This window comes from Polypterus senegalus, chromosome 1, assembly GCF_016835505.1.
Source record: "Polypterus senegalus isolate Bchr_013 chromosome 1, ASM1683550v1, whole genome shotgun sequence".
Classification (NCBI taxonomy): Eukaryota; Metazoa; Chordata; class Cladistia; order Polypteriformes; family Polypteridae; genus Polypterus; species Polypterus senegalus.
Genome location: NC_053154.1, coordinates 165,779,877 through 165,806,914, shown reverse-complemented (window position 1 = coordinate 165,806,914; position 27,038 = coordinate 165,779,877). Strand labels below are relative to the sequence as shown.

The window sequence follows — 27,038 nt, the reverse complement described above, 5'->3', positions numbered from 1 at the left end:
AAATTATTAATAATTGCACTTTATTTAATTAATAAGCAGTATACAAATGTCAAGAGTAGCTCCTTCAAAATAAATGCTGTGCTACATAATGTGTTTTCAGCACTAATGCAATGGTGAGATTGATGGAACCTCACTAATATTAGCAACTAGATCATTACGCTATTTAAGATCCTATTGCTAAAGACTCCTCCTCTTATAATTGCTTTATTTTTACCTTGTGTGCTCAAGACTACAGGCATTCATAATTTTTTTATTCATAATTTTTTTTAAAGTAAGATGAGCTTAGCCATTTATGATTTTACATGCTCTATAAATTTACTGTGGAGTAGTAATCTAATGATTTCAACAGGGTGATAATAAAGCATTGCCATAGTCAATTCTTCTTGATACAGATAAATGAAATAATTTTTTTGTAATTCTGTATATTATGATACTGTAATTTCTGCAATATTACTAAGCTGGAGAAAAAGTATTTGCTAGTGTGTGTGAGTGATGAGTACAGGATAGATTAGTGTCAAATGACACTAATGACATGTATATTTTGTGTGAATTTCGATAAATAAAGTTCAAGCTCCTCAGACTAAGAACTGTAAATACTGCCAAAGATAAGTAATTTTCACTCATCCACTGTTGTACCTCACTACTGCTTTTCACTAATTTACAGAAGCTATTTCTGAAAAAACAGGTTACAAGGCAACTGGAACCTCTCTTATCTCAAGAGTAACATTGTGTCTTCTGCTATTTTTTGGTCACAATTTCTGATTTATAAACCACATAAATGTATGTATTTTACTTTAATTGCATTTATCTGTTCCCTTCTCATTGAGGGAGATTTGCTCTTACCACTTCCAATCCCAGGACAGTGCCACGCAATGAACCATATCTAAGAAGTCTCAATCCACCTGCATTGGTGGAAACATTGCCCCCAATCTGGCAACTTCCCTTTGCACCTAGATCCAGTGGCATTACAAAGCCTTTTTCTTCAACAAAGGAGTTCAGGTCTTCCAAAACACAACCAGCCTGACACACCAAAACCCCTAGAAAAAAAATTAAATGTAAGTGTAAAGAGTTATTTGTTTTACAGACTGTATAAGACAAAACACCAGAAATTAGCCCATATCACATTGCCATGCTTCTGTCAAATTTTCCAATAACTTTAAGAACTATATTTTCAAGAAAAAAACTAAATCAAAACAGACAGAAATCTTATGGCAATTAAATTCTGAATTTCTGCTGAAGCTTTTGTTTGGTATTAACCCCACTTTTGGAAAAGTAAAAGGAACTTTTGTGTTGTATGTTATTCAATGGCAGCATTATATGGATTTCCAAACAATCTATTTATAGTACCTAAAGATTACAAGGACACGTAATATTGATTTTGCAGGCAGACATTTTACTATTAAAACTATTAAAGTGCTTATTTTCCTATAATTTTAAAAATCAAAGACCATAAATCTAAAAGCAACCCAAGGGACAATCTGAATTATATGGCTAAATGAAAAATAAAAGGAAACGTTTTAGTAAATAAGGAATCTGAATTAGAATGAAAGCAATTGCTTCTGTTCCAGTATGATCATTAGGATAATTAACTAATTCACACCAGTCTACTTACAGACACACAGTTTATAAACAGGAGTAAAATCAACTACTTATTATGTTTGCTATTATAGCTTGAAGTAGTCATTTCAATGACTTTGAAAAGGGTTGACTCTTGGAAAGGAGCTTAAGTCCATACAGACCTGTAAATTTGTCCTGTTTCAACAGGAACATTGTATAAGGTTATGTTTACAAAGACCTTGGATGGAAAGACATCATGAGTTTGATACAACTGTGTACAAATGTGCAAACCCCTTAAATATAGTATGCATGCATTAATTTGATAGACATAAGTTCTTGATTCTGCGGTGGACTGGCGCCCTGCCCGGGGTTTGTTTCCTGCCTTGCAACCCTGTGTTGGCTGGGACTGGCTCCAGCAGACCCCCGTGACACTGTAGTTAGGACATAGCGGGTTGGATAATGGATGGATGGAATTACAATACTTAGTTGTTTCCTTTATTTTGTCTGTTTTCTACATATATGCAATGAAGCCATAAAGAAACTCACCAGACACAGTGTCAAAGCTCAGTACTTTGTTCATAAGAGACGTGGAAAGAATAATCTCATCAAAGACTGGGACACTGCCACCCACCAGTCCAGTGTTTCCACCCTGAGGACACACTGCCAGGTTTCTTTCATTGCAGTACCTACCAAGGAATTAAAACACATGTGTGATCATGTGCAATAAAAGTACAAATAAATACTCAGTTTTAAAAGTTCAAACTTTGATGCAAAAGACCAAGTTTGCCAGTTCTGTGCCCACTTCAAATTACTGTGTCATTAAGTAACTCAGGTAACCTGCCTGTGCTGCTGTTTTTACTGTTTTTTAAAAGGTACATAAAAAATAAGTTATAACTATTTATAAATTCTCTCCAGTATTTCTTCTGGAATAGAAAGGTGGTGTGGAAAATAGGGTAGGTTCTTATTAGCAAAATTTCTGATTTGAAAATAGTGTAAATTGAATTTGAAGTGTAATTGTTCAAAACATTATCTATATACAGTCCTCTAAGTGTTTTAATCCCAGATATTTTCCAAAGATTAAATACTGTGTAGTTTGACAGAGCTGAAAAATCTGATCATCATGTTGCGGTGCAACAGATGAAACGTTTCTCTGCCTCTGAGTGCATCTTGCACTGGTTCCATATTCTGATTTTGCAGAAGAGGCTTGTGTATATTCAACACTTTGTCAATTTTCAGAACTTTATAAAAAACTGAAATTAAGGTAGTGCCTTGACACCTTCTGCTTTAGGTCTTTGTAGAGTCACCTTTTAAATGTGTGAATGTCCCACATTCCAGATAAATGAGGTTTTAATTGAGTGTCATTTCTTAAAAAACAATTTGTTAATGTATATAGGGATGCTCTGAAATAGAAAAAGAAGCTTGGGAAGAATGTTCATCTTGACAGTATTGATTCTCCCTGCTAATGTGAGATGGATGGTATCTGTTCACATCTTGTTTGATTTTTTTCCAAGCTTATAGCAAAATAGTGCTGAAACAGATCTTTATATTTACTTGTGATGTTTATCCCTAGATAGTAACACTGTTCTGATGCATAGATGTCCAGTCTAGTACTGTGGTAGAGAATTCACTGAAAAAAGCACACTTTTAATTAAAACTGATTTTGAGTCCAAATATCTTTTGAAATTCTGCATTAAGGACTATTGGTAAAGATGTTTGTGGGTCTGATATATATATAATACCATGTCATCTGTGTATAGTAAAATTTTCTGATAATCCTCTTTATCTATGATGCATTTTGAAAGTGAATGGTCAATATCTCAATGGCGATTGCAAAAGGCAGTGGTGATAGAGGGCACCCTTGTCAATTAAAACATTCTAGTTTTAAGTAGTTTGAGATCATGTTGTTAATACAGGCAGAGGCTTTTGAACTGGTATAAAGTAATTTTATCCATGCACATATATATAAACCCAAATTTATGCAATGTGGTGAATAGGTAGTCCCATTCAACTCTGTCAAAGGCTTTTTCTGCATCCAAAGATAACAAGATATCTGTTGTGTTAGATTTTATGGGTGAATATATTACATTAAATAGATACCAAAGGTTTGAAGCTAAGTGTCTGATTTTAATAAATACAGTTTGGTTTTGTGATATAACAGAAGGAAGCATTTTCTCAGTCCTTCTAGGCAGAACTTTGGAGAGTATTTTAAAATCTTTATTCAGAAATTAAATTGGTCTGTATGATGCACATTGTAATAAGTCCTTATTTTTCTTTGGAAAGACAGTAATGATTACTTGGTGAAAAGGGTGAGGTAGAATTTTATTGTCTCTTGCTTCTATAAATGCTGCTAATAATAGTGGAGCTAACTTAGTTGAAAATTGTTTATAAAATTCCACTGGGTAGCCATCAGGGCCTGCTTCTTTCCCACTCTGGAGGAAGTTTATAGCATTCAGTTGTTCTGAGAATGTCAGAGGTTTGTCCAGGTCCTCTGTACTAAGAATATCTAGCTGTGGTATTTGTATAAAAAAACTCTTATCTTCTTTAAACTGGGTAGAATATAAGGACTTATGCTACTCCCTAAATGTGTAGGTTATATTTTTATGGTCAATGATTTTATCTTCATCTGCATTGGTAATTTCTGTTATTGCACTGCAAACTTTCTGCTTGTGGATTTGTTGAGCTAAGATCTTATTAGCCTTCTCTCCATGCTCATAGTAATGATGTTGTAATTTATAGATGAGTTGGTCTGCTTCTTTTGTTGTCAAGAGGCTTAAATTCTAATTTTAGAATATGTTTTTTTTCCTATAAAGTACCTCATTTGGAGATCTGGAGTACTCTTGATCTATTCTGGTAATTTCACTGATTAACTCTGATGCCTTCTTGGTCTCCAATTTATTTTTATGTTAAAGATATAAAATAATCTATCCTTTTAAAAATGTCTTCAGAGTTTCCCAAAGCATTCCAACAGAGACATTTGAGGATGCAGTTGCCTCTAAAAAATAATCAATATGTTTGGAGGTGAATTCTTTGAAGTTCTCATTTGCTGATGATAGGGTGTTAAAATGCCAGCTACAAAATGAATGTGTAGGGCATAGTGATTCAAGCTCCAAGGTCAGAGGGGCGTGATCAGAGATAACAAGAGAATCACACGTACAAAATTTGATAGTGGGCAAGAAAATTATCATTGCTAAACAAATAATCAATTCTTGAGCAACTATGTAGTATTGGTGAGAAAATGCAATATTCTCTTGAGTTTGGATTTAAGAATCTCCATGGTCTGATAAGTTATACTCCATTACAAATTGTGTGATTGTCTTTGTGGTATTCGATGTTATCGCCACTGTAGCTGAATGTCTGTAAAGGTCTGGATTTAAAACACAATTGAAATCTCCATTATATATACAGTATATATAATGTATAAATATATTTTTTTTCTAAAGTGTCTTTGGAGGAGACTACAAAAACATATTGACAGAATAAAGGTTGTACTCATAACATTCTTTTAAGATGCAATTATATGAAACATTAAGCTGAATTACTGGCTCAAACAAAATCAAATAAACTGTATATTGTCATTGGTCATTTTTTTCTTCAAAATGTATAAATTCTAATACTGTGAATATTCAGTAAATAGATAAATGATTGAAATGGATGTGAAATCTGAGTAAAAAAGGTTTAAAGGCATACTGAAAAGTGTAGCTAGTCAGAAACTGGGGTTAAAATATTAAAGATATGAAACTTGGTAAGAAAGCAAATAAATTAACCTTGAAGTTGAAAACAAGTCAAATCTCAAATACTTTCCTAAATATATGTTGTGTTTTAAAAACTGCTTTCTTAAAATGAGCTTTAAGTCTTAAACTGATTCCTTAAAATGAGTATTTCCTTTATTTTAAACAATATTTAGATTCCTCTAACACACAGGTCAGTTAAAATACCCAGCTTGTGTGCCTAGCAGTAAATAGCATCACAGCAATTGGTATACAAATATCAGTAACTGTGATGTCAACTACACAAACATTAAAATACACAAAAATAAAAATAACACATAATAATTATTTCTTGAATCCTGACACTTAGTACAAGTTAGAAAAAGACAATAGCGTACACTGACAGCACATTGCTGCACCCACCACATGACAAAACACCTGGATTGGGACCCGTGTGCAGCAGTTGACACCTGCTTACAGTTTTTATGTCCAATTGACTATATGTCGGGGATAAAGGGAGACATACTGTACAATGTCTTCTATTAGAACTACAATACACAGGGCCTGAGTGCAGAGCTGTATATTTCAAATATTACTCCTCAAACCCCAAGGACTTGCTGATTCTCAGGCTAAATTTCTATTAAATGACCACTACACTACAGGCACTGCAATGCTCTTTTTACATGATGCTTAATGGCAGATGTTGAAACAACCAAATTTGAGTGAAGACTCTGAGATAAATTATTGGATATTTTTACTTGTTGATGTTACTGTGGTTTAAAAATCCTGTAGACTACAACCTCAACATAAAAGAAGTTAAAATCTCTGGCTCATACTATACCTTAGAATGTGAGAAATCTCCTGTGTGGTCTGTGGTCTTAGGAGTAGTTTACTTGATCCTACATAAAATAAAAGCAATCATTAATATTGATAACAATAATTTTTAAAAGCTGGATTTCATTCAGATTTCATATAGCACCAAAGTGGGTCCAGAATGGAAAAGGTTTTCAACCGAACAATCCAAATACAGTGTACTAATTCCCCCTTGGTTAATATGTCCAAAAAAAGATAAACATATGATAGTCCCCTTGCACCTCTTTTCAACCACTTTACTATATAGTATCCTCTATGAAAGAGTACGAATCATGATAAAAAAATATACAAGTAGAAGCAACAAGGATCCTCCAAAGAGTAAATTTATATTGCTCAGGTCTAAACTATGAGATTTTCATTTCATTTTAATTTAAGCATGTATTTATAAATATGTATAGTGTGATGAGCTTTAAACTGAAATGTGCCTTACAAAAATTTACTTAAGTGTAACAAACAGCAAAATTCTTATTTCTATATCTTGCCTCTTTTATGTCCAACTGGAAAAAAAATGTAGTGAATAGCCGAGATTTTTGTAATGAAAACTTCAAAGAAATTTCAAACAGTGCAATTTGACACTAAATTCATTTGTGATTCTGAGTATTTTAGAGACTCTATAATATAGTGATCAGACTCCAGTGTTATATTATAAGTCCTTCAAGCTTGCAATATAATATTAGGGCATACTAGTGTGAGATGTGAATTTTATTATGATAATTTTTTAATCAAGTAAGGAAAAGAAGTGAAAAAAGACTTTTTCAACAAAAAGGAGAAAGATATATATCACTCTGATTGTAGCTAATGGCTTTACTCCTACTGACTATAACACATATGTAAACACAGTTTTAGTCTGTAACAATTTTGTTTGCTTCCTTGAATCTTTAGTTACAACTCATTTAGTTGTAACTCATTAGTTACAAAAATCTATATGCCATAAATTAATATTTAATAAAACAACATAAGAACATAGGGTTTTTGACAAAGGAAAGGAGATAATTCAGGCCACAAGTTTGTTTGGTTAGCTAATACCTAAGTTGTTCCAATACCTCTTACACATTTTTTTTATAAATTGCAAATGTTATTCCTTCAATTGACTTATTTGTGATTCACTAACGTTAAGAATTCTTCTAGATCAATTTTATCTTTAATACTTTACTTTCGGAATCCATTGTAAGCTTCTATTAAGAGATTCCCTGTTATAAAATACATATGAGGCCTTTTAACATGATATAAAACAATGAAAATAAAAGTAGCATATTTCAAGAGTCTTACTATATTTAATAACTTATTATTATTATTAGAATAGTTAGTAAAATATTTATTGACTGTTAAAAGCTGGTTTATAATGGATACCTAAATTAAAACATGGGCACTTAATTAATCCTTGGATAATTTTAAGGACCTGGATTACATCCCCACATAGTCTTCTCTGATCCAGACTGACAATGTTTAATTTCCTGAGCCTATCAGAACACATTATGCCATTCTTTCAGTGGATTCACATGGCTACTCTGTCATGTATAGCTTCTGAAGGATACTAAAGTCCAGTGTGATCTTTGCTTTGTATCCTTTATTTAGCTTCTCCAAACCTATTTCAGAATTATGGAGTTATAGTTTTATAGGTTCTGTACTGTCATATGTACAGAGTACAGTAAAATTTTAATTGTACATTTTAATCAACATTCAGTACATTACATCAGAGATTAATCACGTGTTATGTGTAACCTGGAATAAAAAGTGAAAAGTTACTTTTCAATGTTTTTGCATTTTAACAGACTTACAGTTAGTTTTAAAAATGTACAACATTTGAATAGATGTCTTTTAAATTTTTGTTATGCCCCTGACTGATTGATAAAGTACTGGTAAAAGTATTTAATAAAATCAAGGTAAAAATTAAATCTGTTTTTGTTTGGAAGACCCACTCCTCCAAAACTAATTTTTACTGATGATGAAGAAATAAAATTTTTTCTCATTATACCTTTGACACTTTTCAACCAGTCCACATTGTAAGACTCCAGAACATCAGGATCAGTAATAGCTCGCCTGGGAAGAAGCTTCTCAAAGAAATCAATGTCATGCTCAGTTACCATGGCAAAAGGAACACGATGGAGACTAGTGCTATGAGAGCGTCGTGTCTCTGCTTGCCATCTCTGATTGTGATGAAAAGGTCGGGCCAAACTCCACTTCACCAAATCATGATGAAAACAGCCACTCTTTGCGAGTGAGCAGGAGGGCATAACCAGGTGACATTTCTTCCATTTTTTGCAGATGCTCCGGAACAAATGTAAGCTTTTCTGGATCATCATTTAAAGAATGCCTTAAAGAAAGGGGGGAAAAAAAGATAAGGATCATATTTAGTACACAAATTCAAAATTATCTAATAGGCCCATGACTTTACAAATGTGCCAGGAATGTCACATGTTTCCACTTAATGCAAGTTCATTCTTTCAGATCCAGTTCACAATTGCAGAGAGTTGGCACCTATGCAGCTAGCACTGGAAGTCAAGATGAGAATCATCCCTGAATATGGCATGATGTATTATATTTATAGTACACTTGCTCGTATAGTACTAGGGTGTTGTACCGTGTTAGCCATTATGAATGTAGAGAAGAGCCAAGCAAAATGACACCTTTTATTGGCTAACTAAAAGATTACAGTATGCAAGCTTTCGAGGCAACTCAGGCCCCTTCTTCAGGCAAGATGTAAACATTACATTACATCTTGCCTGAAGAAGGGGCCTGAGTTGCCTCAAAAGCTTGCATACTGTAATCTTTTTAGTTAGCCAATAAAAGGTGTCATTTTGCTTGGCTCTTCTCTACTTGCTAGTATATAAAGGCTAATTAATAACATAAAACTGAATAAGATGTAATGATTTTATCATTAACCAGTATCTCCTTGTTAAAATGCAGTACTGAGAACATGTGTCACTTGAAACCAAATTTCAGTCACATAGGATGATTGTACAAATTATACAGTTATTTTAGTGGGGTTACTGGTCTCAGTTCATTTAATATACATGCCTTTGGGGTGTGGGTGGAACATTCGGGGTATTAGAAACTGTTACAAATTCTTTTTAAAAGCCAAAATAAATAAATGATAAATGTTTTTAGAAATTGGATGGATGGATGATAAGTGATGTTAATGAAAAATCCTCAGCCTTAAATTCCAAATAAATTCTGATGAAAAAAAGAATTGTCTTTTAGCTACCAGCATGGTCACAATTCCAGGGAAATTGATTCAATTTATTACCTAGTCACAGTCTGTGTAGATCCTGCAAGTTACTCTCATGATTTCAGGTTCTTTGTCACCAAACAACTGCACATACGTATGTTAGATTGACAAGTGACTCAACATGACTTAGCATGAAACATGTCATCTAGACAGTGTTTCCACCAACACTCTTAAGTGAATATGACTTGACTAGAACCTCCCTAAAGCATAAGTCTATAACAGAAAAAATCCCCATCTCCTTGCAGTCTTGCACCTCTTTCAGTACATATTCCCTTTGTAAATGGATTGTTTTGATACATTAACAACACTTCAGTTTTTCAGTTCCAAGAGCACTGCAAGTACCATGACACACATATTGTGACTGAACCTGAGAACAAACCTTTTATCTGCTATATAGTAAAGAGCTACTGTCTGTGCGTCCGGTACATCCGTGCAATCTGATTGGTGAGTTTGGCATTGGTCTGATTGGTCAGTTTCACTTTGGTGCTCAGTCAAACACAATCAAGACAGGAAGCAACAGGCAAGAGAGGCTGACACACACAAGGATACTGAGAAGAGGAGCAAAGTTCCTGATTGTGACAATTTTTTTTACTTTAAGGAGTTAAAATGGAGCATTACAATGAGAACAAAGTAAATGACGTACCAAGCGATGTTGGGGACTAAATACTAATGAGGTGCAACCTGAGTTAGCTTCAAAGAAAGGGAAGTATTAAAGGACAGGAGCGAGCAAGCCAAATTAAAATGGCAGGCTTCACGGGAACGAGCAAGAGAGGTTGAGACACACAAAAAACCAAACAAACATGTAGGACAAATACTGACGGTACATGTAAGGCAAGAGATATCAAATATCAAATGTTAGCTGTGCTACCCATCTAAGACAGGTTGAAATCTAAGTAATCAACATAGACCTCAGCATTACCATGCAATACATATGTCTCTGTTATATGCCATTTGGTACAGAATTTGTACAAGCATTGCTAATGATTGTGATGCCCCATCTTTTGGAACAACAGAGACATTGCAACCAGACAGACACAAAGAGAGACACATAGACATTTATCCTTTTATTAATGTGGATTTCTAACTTCATTCTATAACCTGTCTTTGACGGGCAACGTTGCTAGTATTTGATAGATAATGAACAAGAACATTGACAATAGCATATGCATTACATTTGACCTCATCCTAAATGAAACCCTGAATGGAGATGCACAATAAGTAGAGAGTTCTCCATTTTCTGAACCCCTTTTCTTTAATCCTGGGTGACTTGGTGGCTACATATCTCTCATGCATTAGGTCAATGGCAAAAACTGATTAAAACTGAAGAATTATAATATGTTACCAAATAGCATGTTTTACAATAATCATGTCATAAATTCTGCACTAGAACTACAAGCATTCACCTTTCCTTGGTTTGCTCAGCTGGCCGTCTGAATCCCGGTTAATGGCGATGCACCAACATTCAACATCTGGCCCTTTCTCAATTAATGATTTAAAGCTGTGGTCCCCAAAATGTTGGTCGCGACAAGATTTTAAGAATAAAAAAAAAACGCTGTATATATTAACGCCTTGTCCATTGATTCTGTTTGACAGTTTTAAGCTAGGGCAAGGTGAAGAACTGAACATTGATACTAAATGGTTGTGTTTCTCACTGAAAAGCGAGTTGAATTATTGTTCAATCTGTAGCAATATCTAATTGCTACATGAAACCTACCACTCTGGGATAATGCTGGAAAAGATGGCTAGCAGCATTTGAGTTGTTCATGGATGGCAAAACACTAATTTTAATGTATCCTAAGCACCAAACCAACGTAGAAGAGCATTACTTTTGCACCATGCTTGTCAGATGTACAGGATTTATATTCTACTTTGGAAAATATCGGTGAGTCAGCATATTACAACTGTTGCGTTAAATGCTTACTTAGTGCCCCAGGCAAACACGGCTTTTGTAAGGCAGGCTTTCTACCAGTTGACATAAAAGCAAGGTGAGACTATTCAACAGTCTGTTACATGGTTCAGGGAAGCAGCTAAAGACTGGTTTCGAGGTTGATATAGACAATCAAACCAGAGACACGGTATTAAGCAAGTGCACTTCAGAATACGTATGGAGGAAGTTGCTAGAAGAGGGCTCAAGGCTCACGCCAACACAGGTACTTGAGATAGCAGTAGCGTCAGCTTAGAATTCACCATATTAAATGTTGCTCCCACAAGTTCTTGAATGTTTGACAATTGAAGTCAACAAGAAATGAAGTTTTAATAAATAAAAATTATTATTATTTTTATTACTATTATCATCTGACATGTCACTTATTCTTCTTTGGATCATATTATTGGAGAGAGGTATTGTTTTGAGCTTGTCAGACTCATCAACCATTATTTGCACCCTATCAACAGCTGTCCATAAAATCAGATTTTCAGCAATTGTATGTTGCTTAAAAAGTTGCAAAATGCAACTTGATAACTTGCTAGTAATGCTTTTTCATTAGTAGTGGTTGCTAAAGTAAAAATGGATTGTTCCTTGTGGAAGTATTTTAACTTTCTTTCAAAGAATTCTACAGGCTTGTCTTTTTCCCTGGTGTTTCATGCTTAAATGTCGAAGTAGCATTGACAGCGTCATACTTTCTTAGGCAACACTTCTCAACAAATAACACACTGGGGTTTATTTGAAACTAGCAAAATACCCACGCTTCACAGCAGAGAAGTAGTGTGTTAAAGAAGTTAAGAAAAAGAAAAGGAAACATTTTAAAAATAACGTAACATGATTGTCAATGTAATTGTTTTGTGACTGTTATGAGTGTTGCTGTCATCAAGGATTTGATTATCATTATTTCTTTCAATCAGGTTCGTATTTGGAGGATGTGTTGTGTTCAAGTTATATTCCATGTTTGTCAACCATTGTAAAGATAAAAGGTTTCATTCATCAAAGTGTTCACTACCCAAATTGGTACTCATGAATCTAAGATGTTAAACAGGCATTCCTTTCTTACTGCATCAATAAACTGTTCGTCTTCCTCTTTATCTGAGACATCACACACTGCATGCACGGGTTTACCACATTTTTTACACTGTCTTCCTTTAGCTGGACATTGACTTTTTCCACCGTGTGCTTTGTTTCTGCAGTACCTGCACTTATGAATATGCTTGTATGTGTCACACGCTTCATATTCTTTTGCTGCCTTCTCAATTGTGTAATGCGTTTTTTGCTCAGCGCTCTTTGGAGCTCTTGCTTTTTGTGTGCGTACTGTGTTCACAGTCAGTTCACGTGAGCCGCTTGGAGTACATGCATCGAAGGTTCTCAGCTGCGGCTGAGCTATCTTGTGCGATCTTGTGATGTCCACGGCTTTATTTAATTTTAGCTCAGACCCGGCACTTAAAAGTTTCTGTCGCACTTTCGCTGAGTTTGTGCCAAACACTATTCTATCCCTGACCATCTCATCTTCATTTGCATAAGCATAGTCCTTCACCAGCAATTTTAAATCCGTTACAAAGTGATCAAAAGTCTCGTTTATACCCTGCGTCTTCTCATTAAACTTGTATCTCGCGAATATCTCATGCAATCTTGTGATGTCCACGGCTTTATTTAATGTTAGCTCAGACCCGGCACTTAAAAGTTTCTGTCGCACTTTCGCTGAGTTTGTGCCAAACACTAGTCTATCCCTGACCATCTCATCTTTGTTTGCATAAGCACAGTCCTTCACCAGCAATTTTAACTTTGTTACAAAGTGATCAAAAGTCTCGTTTATACCTTGCGTCTTCTCACTAAACTTGTATCTTGCGAAAATCGTATTCGTCTTAGGCATGACAAATGCCTCGTAGCGGCAGCGTGTCTATTGGATTGCTGGTGACGGACGGCCTTATATGGGCAGGCACTCAATTACGTGGGAGGCGTGGGTATGGGGCAAGCAATATAGGCAGGCACCCAACTACGTGGGAGGCGTGGTGATGGGTGACGCAACTCCGCCTCAAACGGCGACTGAGCTGCAGGCTATGGCCATATATATGTACGTTAGTAGGATTCGGTTATGACCGTTACGCATAGAATTTTGAAATGAAACCTCCTTAACTTTTGTAAGTAAGTTATAAGGAATGAGCCTGCCAAATTTCAGCCTTCTACCTACACGGGAAGTTGGAGAATTAGTGATGCGTCAGTGAGTCAGTCAGTGAGGGCTTTGCCTTTTATTAGTATAGACTAGCAAAATAACGCGCTACGCAGCGGCAAAGTACTGCCTTAAAATTTTTATTAAGAAGAAAATTAATCCTTTTTAAACTGAGGGAAAATATACCAATAATTATTTGTTAAGGATCTCTTTGTATACCACATTGTCAGTTCGGCCCTCCAGTTGTAATATGACCAAGCTGTGCGCTGAGCTTACTCTTGAGCATGCAACATACAGTTGGCCATGTGAACAATAATCTTGTCTCAGATCTCACAGCTTGGATTGCTGCTGTCATAATCGGTTTGAGTTTCATGGTTTGTTTCAATTACGACAGTATTTGCAGGACTTGTGTTGAAGTGACATTCGGCATCTGCCAAGCGTTGTAAGCATACAACCGGTTTCATCGAGAACTTTGCATCCAGCTTTTGAGAGTTTAAACATTCATAAACATCAAAGTGTCCACTACTCAAATCATCACCTGTGAATCTAAGATGTTTAAAAGGCATTGGCGGTTGTCCAAAGGTGTAAAATATTTGGCCATTTCGGTACACTTGAAAGCGACAACCGAACAATTCAGCGGCAGCCATCAACTCACATGCAGAACCATAGATGAAGGGCTTAAGCATTTCACTCTTATAGTGCTCCTGTGTAGTATAATTATCTCCTGTACCGTCATCAGTCCACACCTTGAACCTGTCCCAGTCATTCAATACATAAGACACAATGTTCCTCCAGATATCAAGAGTGAGCCTGATATGGCCGTGCAATATGTAACAAAGAGAATGGAAAAGGCAGGTGTCATCTCCTGGCATGGAAACCACTCAGTAAGTGACAGTTCTTTGATCGATGGTGATCACCTCGATAGACATGTTAATGGGGGTACGGTTGGAACGATAAAAGAAATGGGTACCTGAACAATGTAAAGTCTAAAATACCTACACAATAACTATAATCGTAATAAACAAACAATAAAACAGCGGAGAAGCTGTGGATTAAATAAAAAGGCTGTAGTTATCAGCAGGGAGACGTGAATCCCGTGGCGAAGCAAGGAAGGGAATGTAGAGACCGGAGCAACAGACAGCCTTATATAGACCTCACACGGTGACCGAGCTCCAGGCCATGGACGTATATATGTACATAAGTAGGATTCAGTTAGCGTTGGGAACCCGCGTACCAAATTTCTTGAAGATATGCCCATAAGTAACAAAGACCGTTGGAAAGTTCAATATGGCGGCAACCACCAAAATAAGTGCGTACATTGGTTTCGGTTAGCGCAGGGAAGCCGTCTTCCAAATTTCGTGAAGATGGGCCCATGAATAATACAGTTCAACATGGCAAACGTTGTCGACTGTTATGACCGTTACGCGTAGAATTTCGAAATGAAACCTGCTTAACTTTTGTAAGTAAGCTGTAAGGAATGAGCCTGCCAAATTTCAGCCTTCTACCTACACGGGAAGTTGGAGACATAGTGACGTTGGAAAGTTCAATATGGCGGCCGACAGTGGTGTCATACCACTGAAATAGGTATGTACATCGGTTTCGGTTAGCGTAGGGATGCCGCCTACCAAATTCCGTGAAGATGGGGCCATAAATAAGAAAGTTCAACATGGCAAACGTTGTCGACCGTTATGACTGTTACTCGTAGAATTTCGAAATGAAAACTGCCCATCATTTGTAAGTAAGCTGTAAGGAATGAGCCTGCCAAATTTCAGCCTTCTACCTACATGGAAAGTTGGAAAATTAGTAGTGAGTGAGTGAGTGAGTGAGTGAGTGAGTGAAATTAGAATGAGTGGCTTTTTATTAGTATAGATAACAGTAAATCCATATTTGAGATATTTATTCAATCTATTTTTTCTATTTATTCTTGTCACTGGCAGACACAGAATTCCCCAATAATCTTTTTAAAAATGTATCTATCTTTAACAAAATGGGTCTAGTTCGTAATTACCGTTCAATATTCAATATTGTACTTGTCACTCAACCGCACAGCTTGGAAATGGTGCCTCAATGCACTTCGCTGTATACATAAATAAAGCCGTATTGAAATTTCCTGAAGACTCCAGTGCCATCGAGAAACGATGCAATAAATTAGCACGCGCTTTCTCGAACATCATGGAAAGTCCTGCAAACATTAAGTACAATGCCAAACAAATTGTGCTATATTTTAATTATCTGATAATTATTTAAGATGCTGTTTGTTTACTAATGGGGTTCAGTATGGTAGTGGCGGGTCGCAAACATAATTCTCGCCCAAAAGTAGGTTGTACCTTTAAAAGGTTTGGGAGCCACGTATTTAAAGTGGCAGAGTTCAGGGGAAAGAAAAAACTACATCCTCATGTAATTAAGATAAATAATAATGGCAAATATTAAGTTACATTAGCTCGAAATGAGTGTCGCTGTCTGTGTTGTGTTATTCACTTCGAGCATATGAAAAGGCTCTGAAATACTGGTAAATAGTGACGTATGATGTATTAGAATTCCATCTGAAGAATAATTGTGTCACCGTAACTCATTTCCCAATTTTGTAGACAACACAGAAACTTTTATACTTGTTATTCATTATGTGCCTAGTTTTAACAACATAACCGAAAGCATATAAAATACCCAGTCAGAGTCTCGACAGTACTCGTAAAGAATATCTCATTCCAGGACAAGCTCAATATAATTCATAGTGTGAGAAATCTCATATCAGATCAGGATGACACTCCCAAAGACACCTTCACTACATTCCAACGGAACATAGCATGGGAGAAACTGGCAGCATCTTTCAATGTGCACTTTCCTAACCGAGTGATTTCTTAATTAGGGGCACCAAGTTTACGTTTTTTTACTGGAGAGTAATGGTTATATTTATGTTGATCTGTATTTTACTATTTCTTATATTACGCACTATAAATATTCGATTATCATTTTCTATGGCATTGAGTTAAATATATTTGCTTCAGTACTGTACTTCAGTCCAAAAATATATACATTTGCATGTCCGATAACAGTCTGCCTGATGTGTGCGGAATACATTTTTTAACATTACCCATTATACTAACACCAGTTAAAACTGCTCAGCAAAGATTGTCAAATAGTAATAACATAGTTCCCCCTCTCCAAAAAAAAACTCTGCTTCTGCACTTCTTGGTCTTCGTCCGCAGCTCCGTAACCGACGCTGATGTGGAAAACGTGCGCAGAACTCAAAATTAAGATGTTTTAAACGGGAGCGTTAACTACTGTCCCTCCCACCTAATCCAACAAGATTCTGTTTTTATTTCAGTAAACTACGAGAGCAAAGTTTTCTGACTATTACTGGCTTTTACCAGTAACCACTACGGAGCGTCATGAATCGATTATTCAAAAAATAAATCTCTCTGATATCGGCACCCTTGGACAGAGAGCATCGGGCCGAATGATATGCAGAAATATGGGGGCGTGGTGAGCGGGGCGCTACGTCAAAAGCGACGTTCCACATAAAAGGAAAAACAATTGTCAAGCAGATCAGTAACTTACATACTGTATTGTTCATTGTACCGTTTGAGAAATTAAATTAAAACAATATTCACTTTGACTTTAGAAGTTAACTTATTTAAAGCTATATTTAACTCGATCCTTCTACAAGTCCTTACCCTTTGAGTTTCTGTCACTTCTGTCCCACTAGGGGTGCAGGTACTTAAGACGGACCTTCCGAATGGAAACCAATATTTCTTAAAGACAGTTCCTAAAAGACGAGGAAACACAGATATAGTGGCGTTCGATACATGTAAAGTATAGTTTTAATCTAAAGTTGTGTCTTTAGAAATGACGAATAAAATAAGGAGCGGCTCCGAATGAAAGTACCGGATTTGTAAATACCGGTACATACCTTTTTAACGTTATGTTTGGTTTTCGTACAGTGATAATGTTTGTCCTTTCACACATCCCGTAGATTGAATTTAAACAGGCTTTATTGGCACGAAGAGTTGGTTTTATTTAATCGTTTTTATGTGTGTATTTAAACCTTTTGAATAGATATATACTGTATATATTTAAACCATAAATTGATTTTTCTTGCTCCACTTGTTCAGTGCCTACTCTTTTAACTTTACCCCTTTGATCTTCATTTCCTTGTCTAAAAAAAAAACTTCTTTATTGAGGTTGTTGTAATTCATTAATTCTAAGAGAATGGCATTTGCCCACATGTATGTATCTACTCCTCAAATATTTGACAGTGTGACAACTCTAGGGGGCGTAGCAGCCACCCAACCTGGCACAGACAGATGTAGGAGGCAAACTTTCAAAAGCAGAAATATTTTTATTTTATTTTCTTCCCTTGTGGGAAACATCTTCCCTGCCTCTATCAAGCACAACAACACAGTCCAAACCACACACCACTGCACAATAGTTTCCTTCTCTTCTTTTCACCTCCACTCCTCCTCAGCAAGCTTTGTCTCCCTCCTCCCGACTCTGACTCCTGAGTAGAGGCTGTTGGCTCCTTTCATAAGGCACCCAGAAGCGTTCCAGGTGCTCATTGACCTAATTCCGGCAGTTCTTCCTGCTCTTCAAGGCTCAGCAGCAGCTGCAGCACCCCCTGGATCCCAACAGGGCTGTATCCAACTCCATTTCCCATAAAGCCCTGCGCGAGTCCAACACACCGCTGCAACCCAGGGGGGCTGCTATCTAGCGTACCGGGGGATGTACTGTTCTGACCAGGCTTGCTCCCCCGGTCCTCCAAGGCATCCCAGCCAGGCAAGGACCCCGGCTATCCATGACAACTGGCACATATTAATTATTAAATTAAGGGTTTTCTTTAATCGTTCACTAAAGACGAATAGGCCAAGAATTTCCTAAAACTGTAATTTCATTCTTTGGTCTTGGAAGTGAAATATTTGTATCCCATATACTGTAGGTGTCATATCCCTATTTCTGTTTATTCTATTAATGTATATAATGAAAATAAAGTCAATTCACCATGAATATATTTGTAAAATGTACTAGTCAGCCCAATGTTACCAAGGAATTTGTTTGTCTTTTACTTTACAAAATCTCTCTTCAATTCATGAAGAGATATATTCCTGCCACACATTTCCCTGTCATTCTCCTTAATCATGTTAAATAATTTTTCACAAATTTCAACATGGGTGACATATTAGCCAGATTATTTTTAGCAAATCTTAATTTTCATGTTAAAGTTGCATGTTGTTAGAAATTCATTAGGGCTATTTCTGTCAAGTTAATCACATTGCCATTTTGTTTAATAGGTGTCATCACATTTTGTTGCATTGATTTTCTCTGGGCTCCAACATATTGCTTGCAACCATGACAGCAATTGCTGTAATAATTAATGTTCCATATAATTTATTTTCTTTTTAATTTTCCTATATATTATTACCTTGTTACTATTTGTGTTTTTAGTTTTTTTTGAGACCCAGAATACCTTTCTGTCATTAGCTTTTTCAGAATCAACTGTTTTAGGGGTCCTAAACATATTTTGTGTTTTCCGAATATTTTTTTTCATTATTAAACGGGATAGATTTGTTGACTCCCCAGATCTTTATCTTGTTCCTTGTCTAGTTTTCACAACATACAGAAGAGTTTGTGAGTGGTTTATACCTCAAATGTGTTTCTGTTCTCTTAAACTAATTTCAGGATTTCATTTTGGCCTTGGCTTCAGGCTCTAGGGTGTTTCATAATTTTAGCTTTTTGGCTTTAGTTGCAACTCATCTCAGGTTCTTTTTTCTTAGGAGACTGCATTAATTTAATGTGTATTGTGACACCCTTCACATTTTCTACAGATCTGTGATGGGCAGTGCCATTTCCTGTGCTGTGGTCACTGGGCTAGTAACATCACTTCAAGAGAGGCCCACCGAATCAAAAAGCTAATTGAAAGGGCAGGCTCAATTATGAGACTCACTCTGGACCCCCTGGAGGTGTAGTGGAGGAGAGAATGAAAACAGAACTGAGTGCCATTTGGAACAATGCTGCACATCCTTTCTCTGAAACACTAACAGTGAGTACTTTCAAACAACAAATCATTCAGCAGATGTGTGTCAAGAAACACTACTGGAGCTTCTTTATACCAACAGCAATATGTTGTGACTGTAGCTGCCAAGTCAAATGTTTTTTTTTTATATATAATGTGCTTCTGTAAAATGCCAGATTTCCTCCTGGGGAAATCTATCTATCTATCTATCTATCTATCTATCTATCTATCTATCTATCTATCTATCTATCTATCAGTCATTATGGTCTGTTGCTTCCAACTTAAAGCATGATAGTTGCTAGTCATGGGTGTGCACATGAGTGTTAGGTAATGGTCTGAATGTATTTATATTTGATTTTTTATTGGTATTTTTAAATTATTATATTTTATCATTTAATTTATGTTGTTTGTAATTATGTCTTGTAACTTTAAATGTTCCTTCATTCCATGTTCTTTATGGGTGGAGTTCTAGAAGACAGGGCCACCATGATTCCACCACCCTTGAGCCCTCCTTCTGGCTATCTAAAGCTAGAGAAAAGGGAGCTTAGGTGGTCAATCATTGTGTTTGTAGAAGATTATTGTGTATAATTATTATTTTGTAGAATTTTCTGCTTTTGCTGATTTTCTTGCTTTTGTTCTTTGGATTCTAATTACTGGTCTGTGTTTTTGGACTTGTTTGCCTTGGGTTACTTTCCTCCCTTTACTCTTTGAGCACTTAGTTACATTTTCTATTTTTTTTTTCTTTGTCTTTCTGTTTGCATACCATAGGTTTACTAGTTCCCTCTCTGTTGCTGGGCTTTTTGATATAATTAAGACATTACTTGTTATTTCGCCTGCTGCCTACAAACATATAATATCCCATTGACTCTATGTACTTGACTATACAGCTTTTAACTCCTATTTTTCTAAGGAGGTGGCTCACCCATTTACCCACCACATTGGATACTCTGTTTCTTATTCCCTGTGTTTGTTTTACTCTCTCCAGACTATGACTTCTCTTGTGGGATTCACTCTCCTTCTGACTCTGCATTCACTTGAAACGTGGTTGCAAGGCTTATTCAAATGCCAAGATCACTTTCTGCTAATCCCCAAAATTATTTTTGATGTCAAGGACTGCTATTTGTTTGCTCACAGGATATTAATTTAGAAAAAAAAATCTTCCAGAGGCTTCCATTCAACTTTACTACAGTATATGAGGAGAAGCACATTCTCTAAACAGGTGTAAGTCCTAGAGGTGCAGCCACCATGGTCTCACTATCTTTCAAATGAGGGTCAAGTCCCCAGTATTGACCTGCTGGTGCACTGCAGTCATCCCTTCAGGTGCCCCTTCTCTTTCTCAAATATGCTTGTGTCCGTGTGCATTATTACCCTTTCAAGGTTTTCAACACAATCACTGGTCTTGCCACCCACTAATGGCACCCCTGCATCCTTATATTACTATATGCTAGTCCTCTCCTACTGCCTTTGTGGCTCTCACTTTTCTACTGGACTTGGCTCTGTACTATGTCAACTCTTTGGTGCTGTTGGTCCAGAAAACAACTTCCCAGCTGGGCGTCCAATGGCCTAGTGATCAGTAATGGCAATGGGTTCTAAAATACACATTTTTCAAATAATTCAGATAATAACTACAAACCTTCTAAAGATCTCCATCATGCATCAGATTTGAGGGATACGTTTTAATAGTGCAATTGTAAGGTGTGTAGCAAGTGTCTTCTTGTATTCTTCTCATCTGTTAGTGTAAAGGTACAATTATTTGAGCATCCCAAAAAACTCCTTATGGATTCTGCCTTGTCCACATCACTTCCTTGACTTGGATGGAATTTTGTGGTAGATCAAGTCTCAAACTCTAGTACAGTCTGTTTTCTCTATTTAAGTCCAAGTACTAAATCTCACTCTTAAATGTAGGAAGGTGCTTCACTCTTTAGCTCAGGGATAGTGGTTATCTATTCTTTTGCAAAACAGAACATCTATTGTTGTCATCAACATTATCTTAAAGGTGAGTTGATGGCCTACAGTATGTCTATTCAGCTGTAATTCATCTGCTTGGCCTGAATTGGTCCAGCCTTTTGGATGATGATATATACATAAGATTGTGTTAAAGGCTTTCAAAGATGCCTTTTCTGTCACTCACTTTGCTGACCAGTTTGAGATCAGATCCAAGGTTGATGCATACATGTTTGCTAGAACCAGAAGAGACATTGCTTAGTGCTAATAAACAGTGCTCTGATCATGCTTAACTGCCAGATGATCATCTGCATGAAATTCATCTTTTAAGTTTTGCAAGTAATTAATTCTTACTGAGGCAGAGCTTGATGTGCAATAAGAGGCATGCATTTTTGCTTTGCCGGCATCTGGCTGTAAAGAAGGTCAGTTCAGTGAGGCAACAGAAAAGAGCAATGCCATGTTTTATGTTAAAGATTTAATATTCAAGAAGAAAGATGCACTTGGGACTCCATGAAAAGCAGTTGTTTTATTATCACTTAGTTGAATAAAGCTGGCATCCAGCCATTCACTGGCGTTACTGAGGCAAGTAACAACTTCTATATAGACTTTAAATATCCAGGACTGATTTTCATTTAGAGTTGTGTTATCAGTATTTGCTGTAAGTGGAACGTGAAGACCAGTGGAAGTAGGAAAAATCTCCAAATCTCCAAAGTACACCATAATAGCAGGAATTATATTATGTTCCAGTTTGAGTTTGTAAAGTTCATTCATTCATTCATTTTCCACCACTTATCTGAGCCAGGTTGAAGGGGCAACAGCTTTAGCAGTGAGGGCCATATTTCCCTTTCCCCCACCAAACCTTCCAGCTGATACTGTGGGATCCAAAGGCATGCTTAAGACATCTGGGAGATATAATCCTCCAGTGAGACCTGGGTCTTCCCCGGGGTCTCCTCCCAGCTGGTCATGCCTATAAAACCTACACAGGGAAGTGTCTAGGATGCATCTGTATCAGATGCGCAAAGCACCCCAATCGGCTCCTCTCGATGTGGATGGTCAGCGACTCACACTATCTCTAAGGGAGAGTCCAGCATTCCTGCAGAGAAAGGGGCTAATTTTGGCCACTTGTACATGCAATATCATTCTTTTGGTTATTACCCAAACCTCATGTCCATATGTAAGAGTAGGAATGTAGATTGACTGGTAAATCGAAAGCTTTGCCTTCTTGCTCAGCTTCTTCTTAACCACTACAGATCGGTACAGTAACCACATAACTGCGCTCACCACCCTAATCCATCTGTTGATCTCACCATCCCTTTTCCCCTTGCTCTTGAACAAGATCCTGAGGTACTTAAAACTCCTCAATCTGAGGCAGGGATTCACCTCCCCTTTGGAGAGGACAGTTCACCTTCTTCCTACTGAGGACCATTGCCTTAAATTTGGAAGTGTTGATCATCATCCTTGCTGTTTTAGAATTGGTTTCAAACCATCCCAATGTGTGCTAGAGTTCATGGAACACTGTACTCTCACAGCACCCCCATGGAATATCTGGAAGAACATGGCCATATGCCAAAAAGAAACAATGACAAATCAAGACAATAATCACAATTGGGAAACACATACTCCATATAAGAAGAGAGTGATTAATTAAACATGTGAATAATGAGAGAGATCAAGGAAAATTACATCTGTGTAAAGCTGCACATTACATACTTAATAAACATGAACTATGATGAGGAAACATACAGACATCTTATTCTAGTATGACACTTATGCCAGAGATGCTTATGCTAGAATGCTTTTCATTGACCTCAGTTAAGCTTTCAACACATCATCCCTCAAAAGCTCATAGGGGCATTGAGTCTGTCAGGTTATAACACTTCCCTATACAACTGGATCCTGGCCTTTTTCACAGAGAGACCCCAGACAGTCCATGTTGCAAACACCATCATCACTATGATCACTCTGCGCACTGATGCCACCCAGGGCTGTATACTCAGGCCTCTTCTGTTCACTTTGTTGACTCATGACTGTATGGATACATACAGTACAACTCTAACACCATTATTAAGTTTGCAGATTACATAATGATAGTGTGTCTCATCAGCAATCAGGTTGAGTCCGTTTACAAAATGGAGATGCAATGATTTGCAGACTGGTGGAAGTGCAACAGTCTCTTAATGAGGAAAAGATGAAAGATATGATTGTTGAATTCATAAAGACCTATGCTGTCCACACCCCACTGCACATCGAGGACTCTGCAATGGAATTTGTCAAGAGCACCAAATTCCTTTGTGTGCACCTAGCAGCTATCCTTATTTAGTCAATTTACATAAACTCTATAGCTAAGAAGGTGCACCAGCATCTCCACTTCCTTCAATGGCTGAAGAAGGCAAGACTACCACCCCCCATTCTCATCACATCTAAAGAGCCACCATCATAAGTGCTCTGATCAGTATTAGGTTTGGGAACTGCAGTATCTCTGACAGCTCATACAATGGTTAGTGCACACAGCAGAAAAGATCATTGAGACATTTTTGCTTTCCTTTAAAGACAACTTTATAATTGCCTCCACAAAGCCTATAGCATTGTGAAGGACTGCTCATTCCCTTTCCACTCTTTCTTTGTCCCACATCCATCTGGCAGAAGGTACTGTAGCATCCAGTAAGTATAATTACACTTATTACTACTGTTGTTTTTTTATTATTATTGTTACTTATTTACGTATTTATTTATTACTGTCTATTTCAAGTTATTACTACCTATTCACTTACCTATTATTTATTTATGTATTTATTTATTCGTAGTATATAGTATAGTTCTTTACCTGTCTTCCACTTGTCCTGTGTTTATGTATATGCTGCACTATGGTCATGGGGAAGGTTATTTTCTGCCACTGTAAGCTGCAATACTGTGTATGGGTGGGATAACAATAAAGCTACTTAACTTGAATGTTGTAAAGCATGATCAAAGACAAACATAAAGGAAATCAAGCAATAAAACCCAAAATATGCTTTTCAATAATTTGAAAAAGTATGGGTAGCTTTCTAATATGCAAGTGTGTAGACAAAGGCTTTTGTTATGGAATAGGTTTCTGAATACCTTTAATTTGAAGGTACTGAGTGGGGATATCTTAAATTTATTTATAGTGTGCCATGTGTGAACATTTTAACATATAAATGCATAGACAAAGGTCTTGACCAGTGTATATGTTTTTGAATACCTTTGCTTTAAAGGAGTCAGGTGATGATTTCTCTATTTTATTTGTAATGTGTGTTGTGTGGCCCCCTGAATTTCATTACATACAGTTTAGGTGAAGTGCAAAATATTGCAATCAAAATACATTAAACAAATCAAATAAATCTAAAAAACATCAGCAAAACCCAGGAGCTAGTAATTAACTTTCACCAACCCAAAGAGTCCATATGTTCAGTCACTATTCAGGGAGTCAAAGTGGAGGTGATGCACTGCTATAAGTACTTGGGGTGCCATATTAATGACAGGCTGTGCTGGTCTCCTAACACAGAGGAACTAAATAAGATAGGATAGAAGAGACTCTTTTTTCTTAGGATACTGTGTTCTTTTAATGTAGATAGTGACTTGAACTTTTTTACTGCCCTAAGGTGAAGGTGAAAATGTTGCATCTTGAAGGCAATCACTTTACATATATCACATGGAAGAGTTTGGGGTTTGGGTGGGCTGATCAGATTTTCATTTTTTCAGTACGGGTCACAACATATTATTCCAGCAAGTATGGTAGACATAGATGAAATTAAAGACTGGGGTGTTGGTCCCCTTAGAATTTTCTGCATGTTGTTAAAAAATACTTTATATCAAAGAGCCCTTGTCCATGTGTTTAGATAGCGGAGTTTATGTGGATTGACAAATTGCAACCCCACAAACCCTTTACCGCCCAAGGTGACTGTTCGCCTATATGATAGAGATGGTCCTGCATAGTCCACAACTCTGTAATGGCCAGTGCAATTTTCTACACTGTAGTGTTCTGGGCTGGTAAAATCACTTCAAGATAGGTCAAACAAATCAACATGCTAAATAAAAGGGCAGGCTCAGTTATGGGATACACTCTCGACCCCCTGGAGGTAGTTGTGAAGGAAAGAATATACAGTATATAAAACTGAGTGTTATTATGAACAATGCTACACATTCTCTGTCTAACACACTAACAATGAATACTTTCAGCCAACAAATCATTCTGCAGAAGTGTGTAAAGAAATGCTATTGGACCTCCTTCATACCTATAGCAATAGGTCTTTATAATGCTTCACTGTGGCTGTAACTAACAAATCAGAAGTTTTCTTTTTCTTTCTTTTTAGTCATTCTTGTGTATATTTGAGAGAGGTTTGTTGTTTGTAATGATTTAATAAAATTTATTTATTTATTTATTGAGTGTCTGTAAAAGACAAATTTCTATCTATCTATCTAATCAGGCTAAAAAGTGTGAATTACTCTTGTTCACTGACATTTCTCTAGGTAAGAAATCCATTATGAAATTTGTCAGGAAATGATTTCTTTGAGAGCTATTGAAAAGTCATACTTTTCTCCAATGAAGCGTCCATTACTAAGCAGTCCAAAGTCATGCAAGTTATGTGAATTGGCAGTGATAATTTGACTGCGGTATGTGAGTATGAGTGTTCACCTTGTAATGGGCTGGATTATTCCTGCCTTGCATCCCATGTTGCAGGGTTAGACTCCAGCTGTCCTGCGGCCCTCCTCAGGATTAAGCAGGTTTAGAAAACAGTATGGTATGATACTAAATAATGCTTTGTACAGTTTCCGACCCAATTAGTCTGTTGTATGCTCACTGTTCAATTAGCCCTTTTCGTCAATGACTCTAAACAGCCAGTTTCTGCGTTCTTCTAAATGCCTTTGCTTTTCCACCATTGGACCCTTCCTTATACCTCATTATTAATCTGTTTGGAAAAGCCCATGGATCTTCAGCGAGACAGATAACATATATTAACAAACATTCACGCCCTATTCGCCTCAAACTCCACCCACTCATTCGTTACTCTTGAAAATTAGCATAAGTAACACCTATTTTTTTAAATCATACCTTTTCTATGACACGATCGAGGGAAGGGCTTGATGATTTTAGAAACAGAGCCATTTTCGTTGTATCTGACCTCGCAATAACGTTTATTCTTAGCAAGGTCCGAGTCAATAAGGACTACACTCAAGACAGTCCTGTCATGAATAATTAATATATTCCACAGTTTTTTTCTTCGGACTTTCATTTGACGTTACAGGCAGCGGTAGACTGGACACAGCCAATCAGCGAGGAGGAAGTCATGAATTTTTAATTAGGGGGCTATGTACGCCGATTTCTCGCCGGCCGGATTAAAAGAATATAGCGTTAAAACCCTATGAAAATGGCGACGGCAATGTATTTGGAGCACTATCTGGACAGTAAGTAAATTTTAAACTAGATTTTTATCACGTCGCTGGTTCCGTAGAGATCGCGCACAAAACACTACTTTTGGAGCGCCAGAGACTTTTTTTCGCAGAGTCGAGTCACTTAGTCGTACTTTCTGGAAGGCGACAGCTGTACAATTAGGTCCCATTTCACAGGCTGTATATTAAGCAGCACCGGTACCGGGAAAGCCGTA

General features: G+C 36.8%; 2 protein-coding genes across 2 annotated transcripts in view; one reads left to right on the top strand and one right to left on the bottom strand.

The window, feature by feature from the left end:
• The window catches only part of d2hgdh (D-2-hydroxyglutarate dehydrogenase), a 35,760-nt gene extending 18,541 nt beyond the window's left edge, over positions 1-17,219 (bottom strand). Inside the window, exons 1-5 of the mRNA XM_039762166.1 lie at positions 17,138-17,219; positions 8,113-8,451; positions 6,106-6,163; positions 2,104-2,243; positions 844-1,037 (exon numbers count right to left, since the gene is read on the bottom strand). Of these exons, the coding sequence (XP_039618100.1) occupies positions 844-1,037; positions 2,104-2,243; positions 6,106-6,163; positions 8,113-8,440 (720 nt within the window). The 5' untranslated portion in view covers positions 8,441-8,451; positions 17,138-17,219. The remainder of the gene's footprint in view (positions 1-843; positions 1,038-2,103; positions 2,244-6,105; positions 6,164-8,112; positions 8,452-17,137) is intronic.
• A 9,322-nt stretch (positions 17,220-26,541) lies between these two features.
• The window catches only part of ing5a (inhibitor of growth family, member 5a), a 32,042-nt gene continuing 31,545 nt past the window's right edge, over positions 26,542-27,038 (top strand). The window contains exon 1 of the mRNA XM_039762140.1: positions 26,542-26,838. Coding sequence (XP_039618074.1) covers positions 26,796-26,838 — 43 coding nt within the window. The 5' untranslated portion in view covers positions 26,542-26,795. The remainder of the gene's footprint in view (positions 26,839-27,038) is intronic.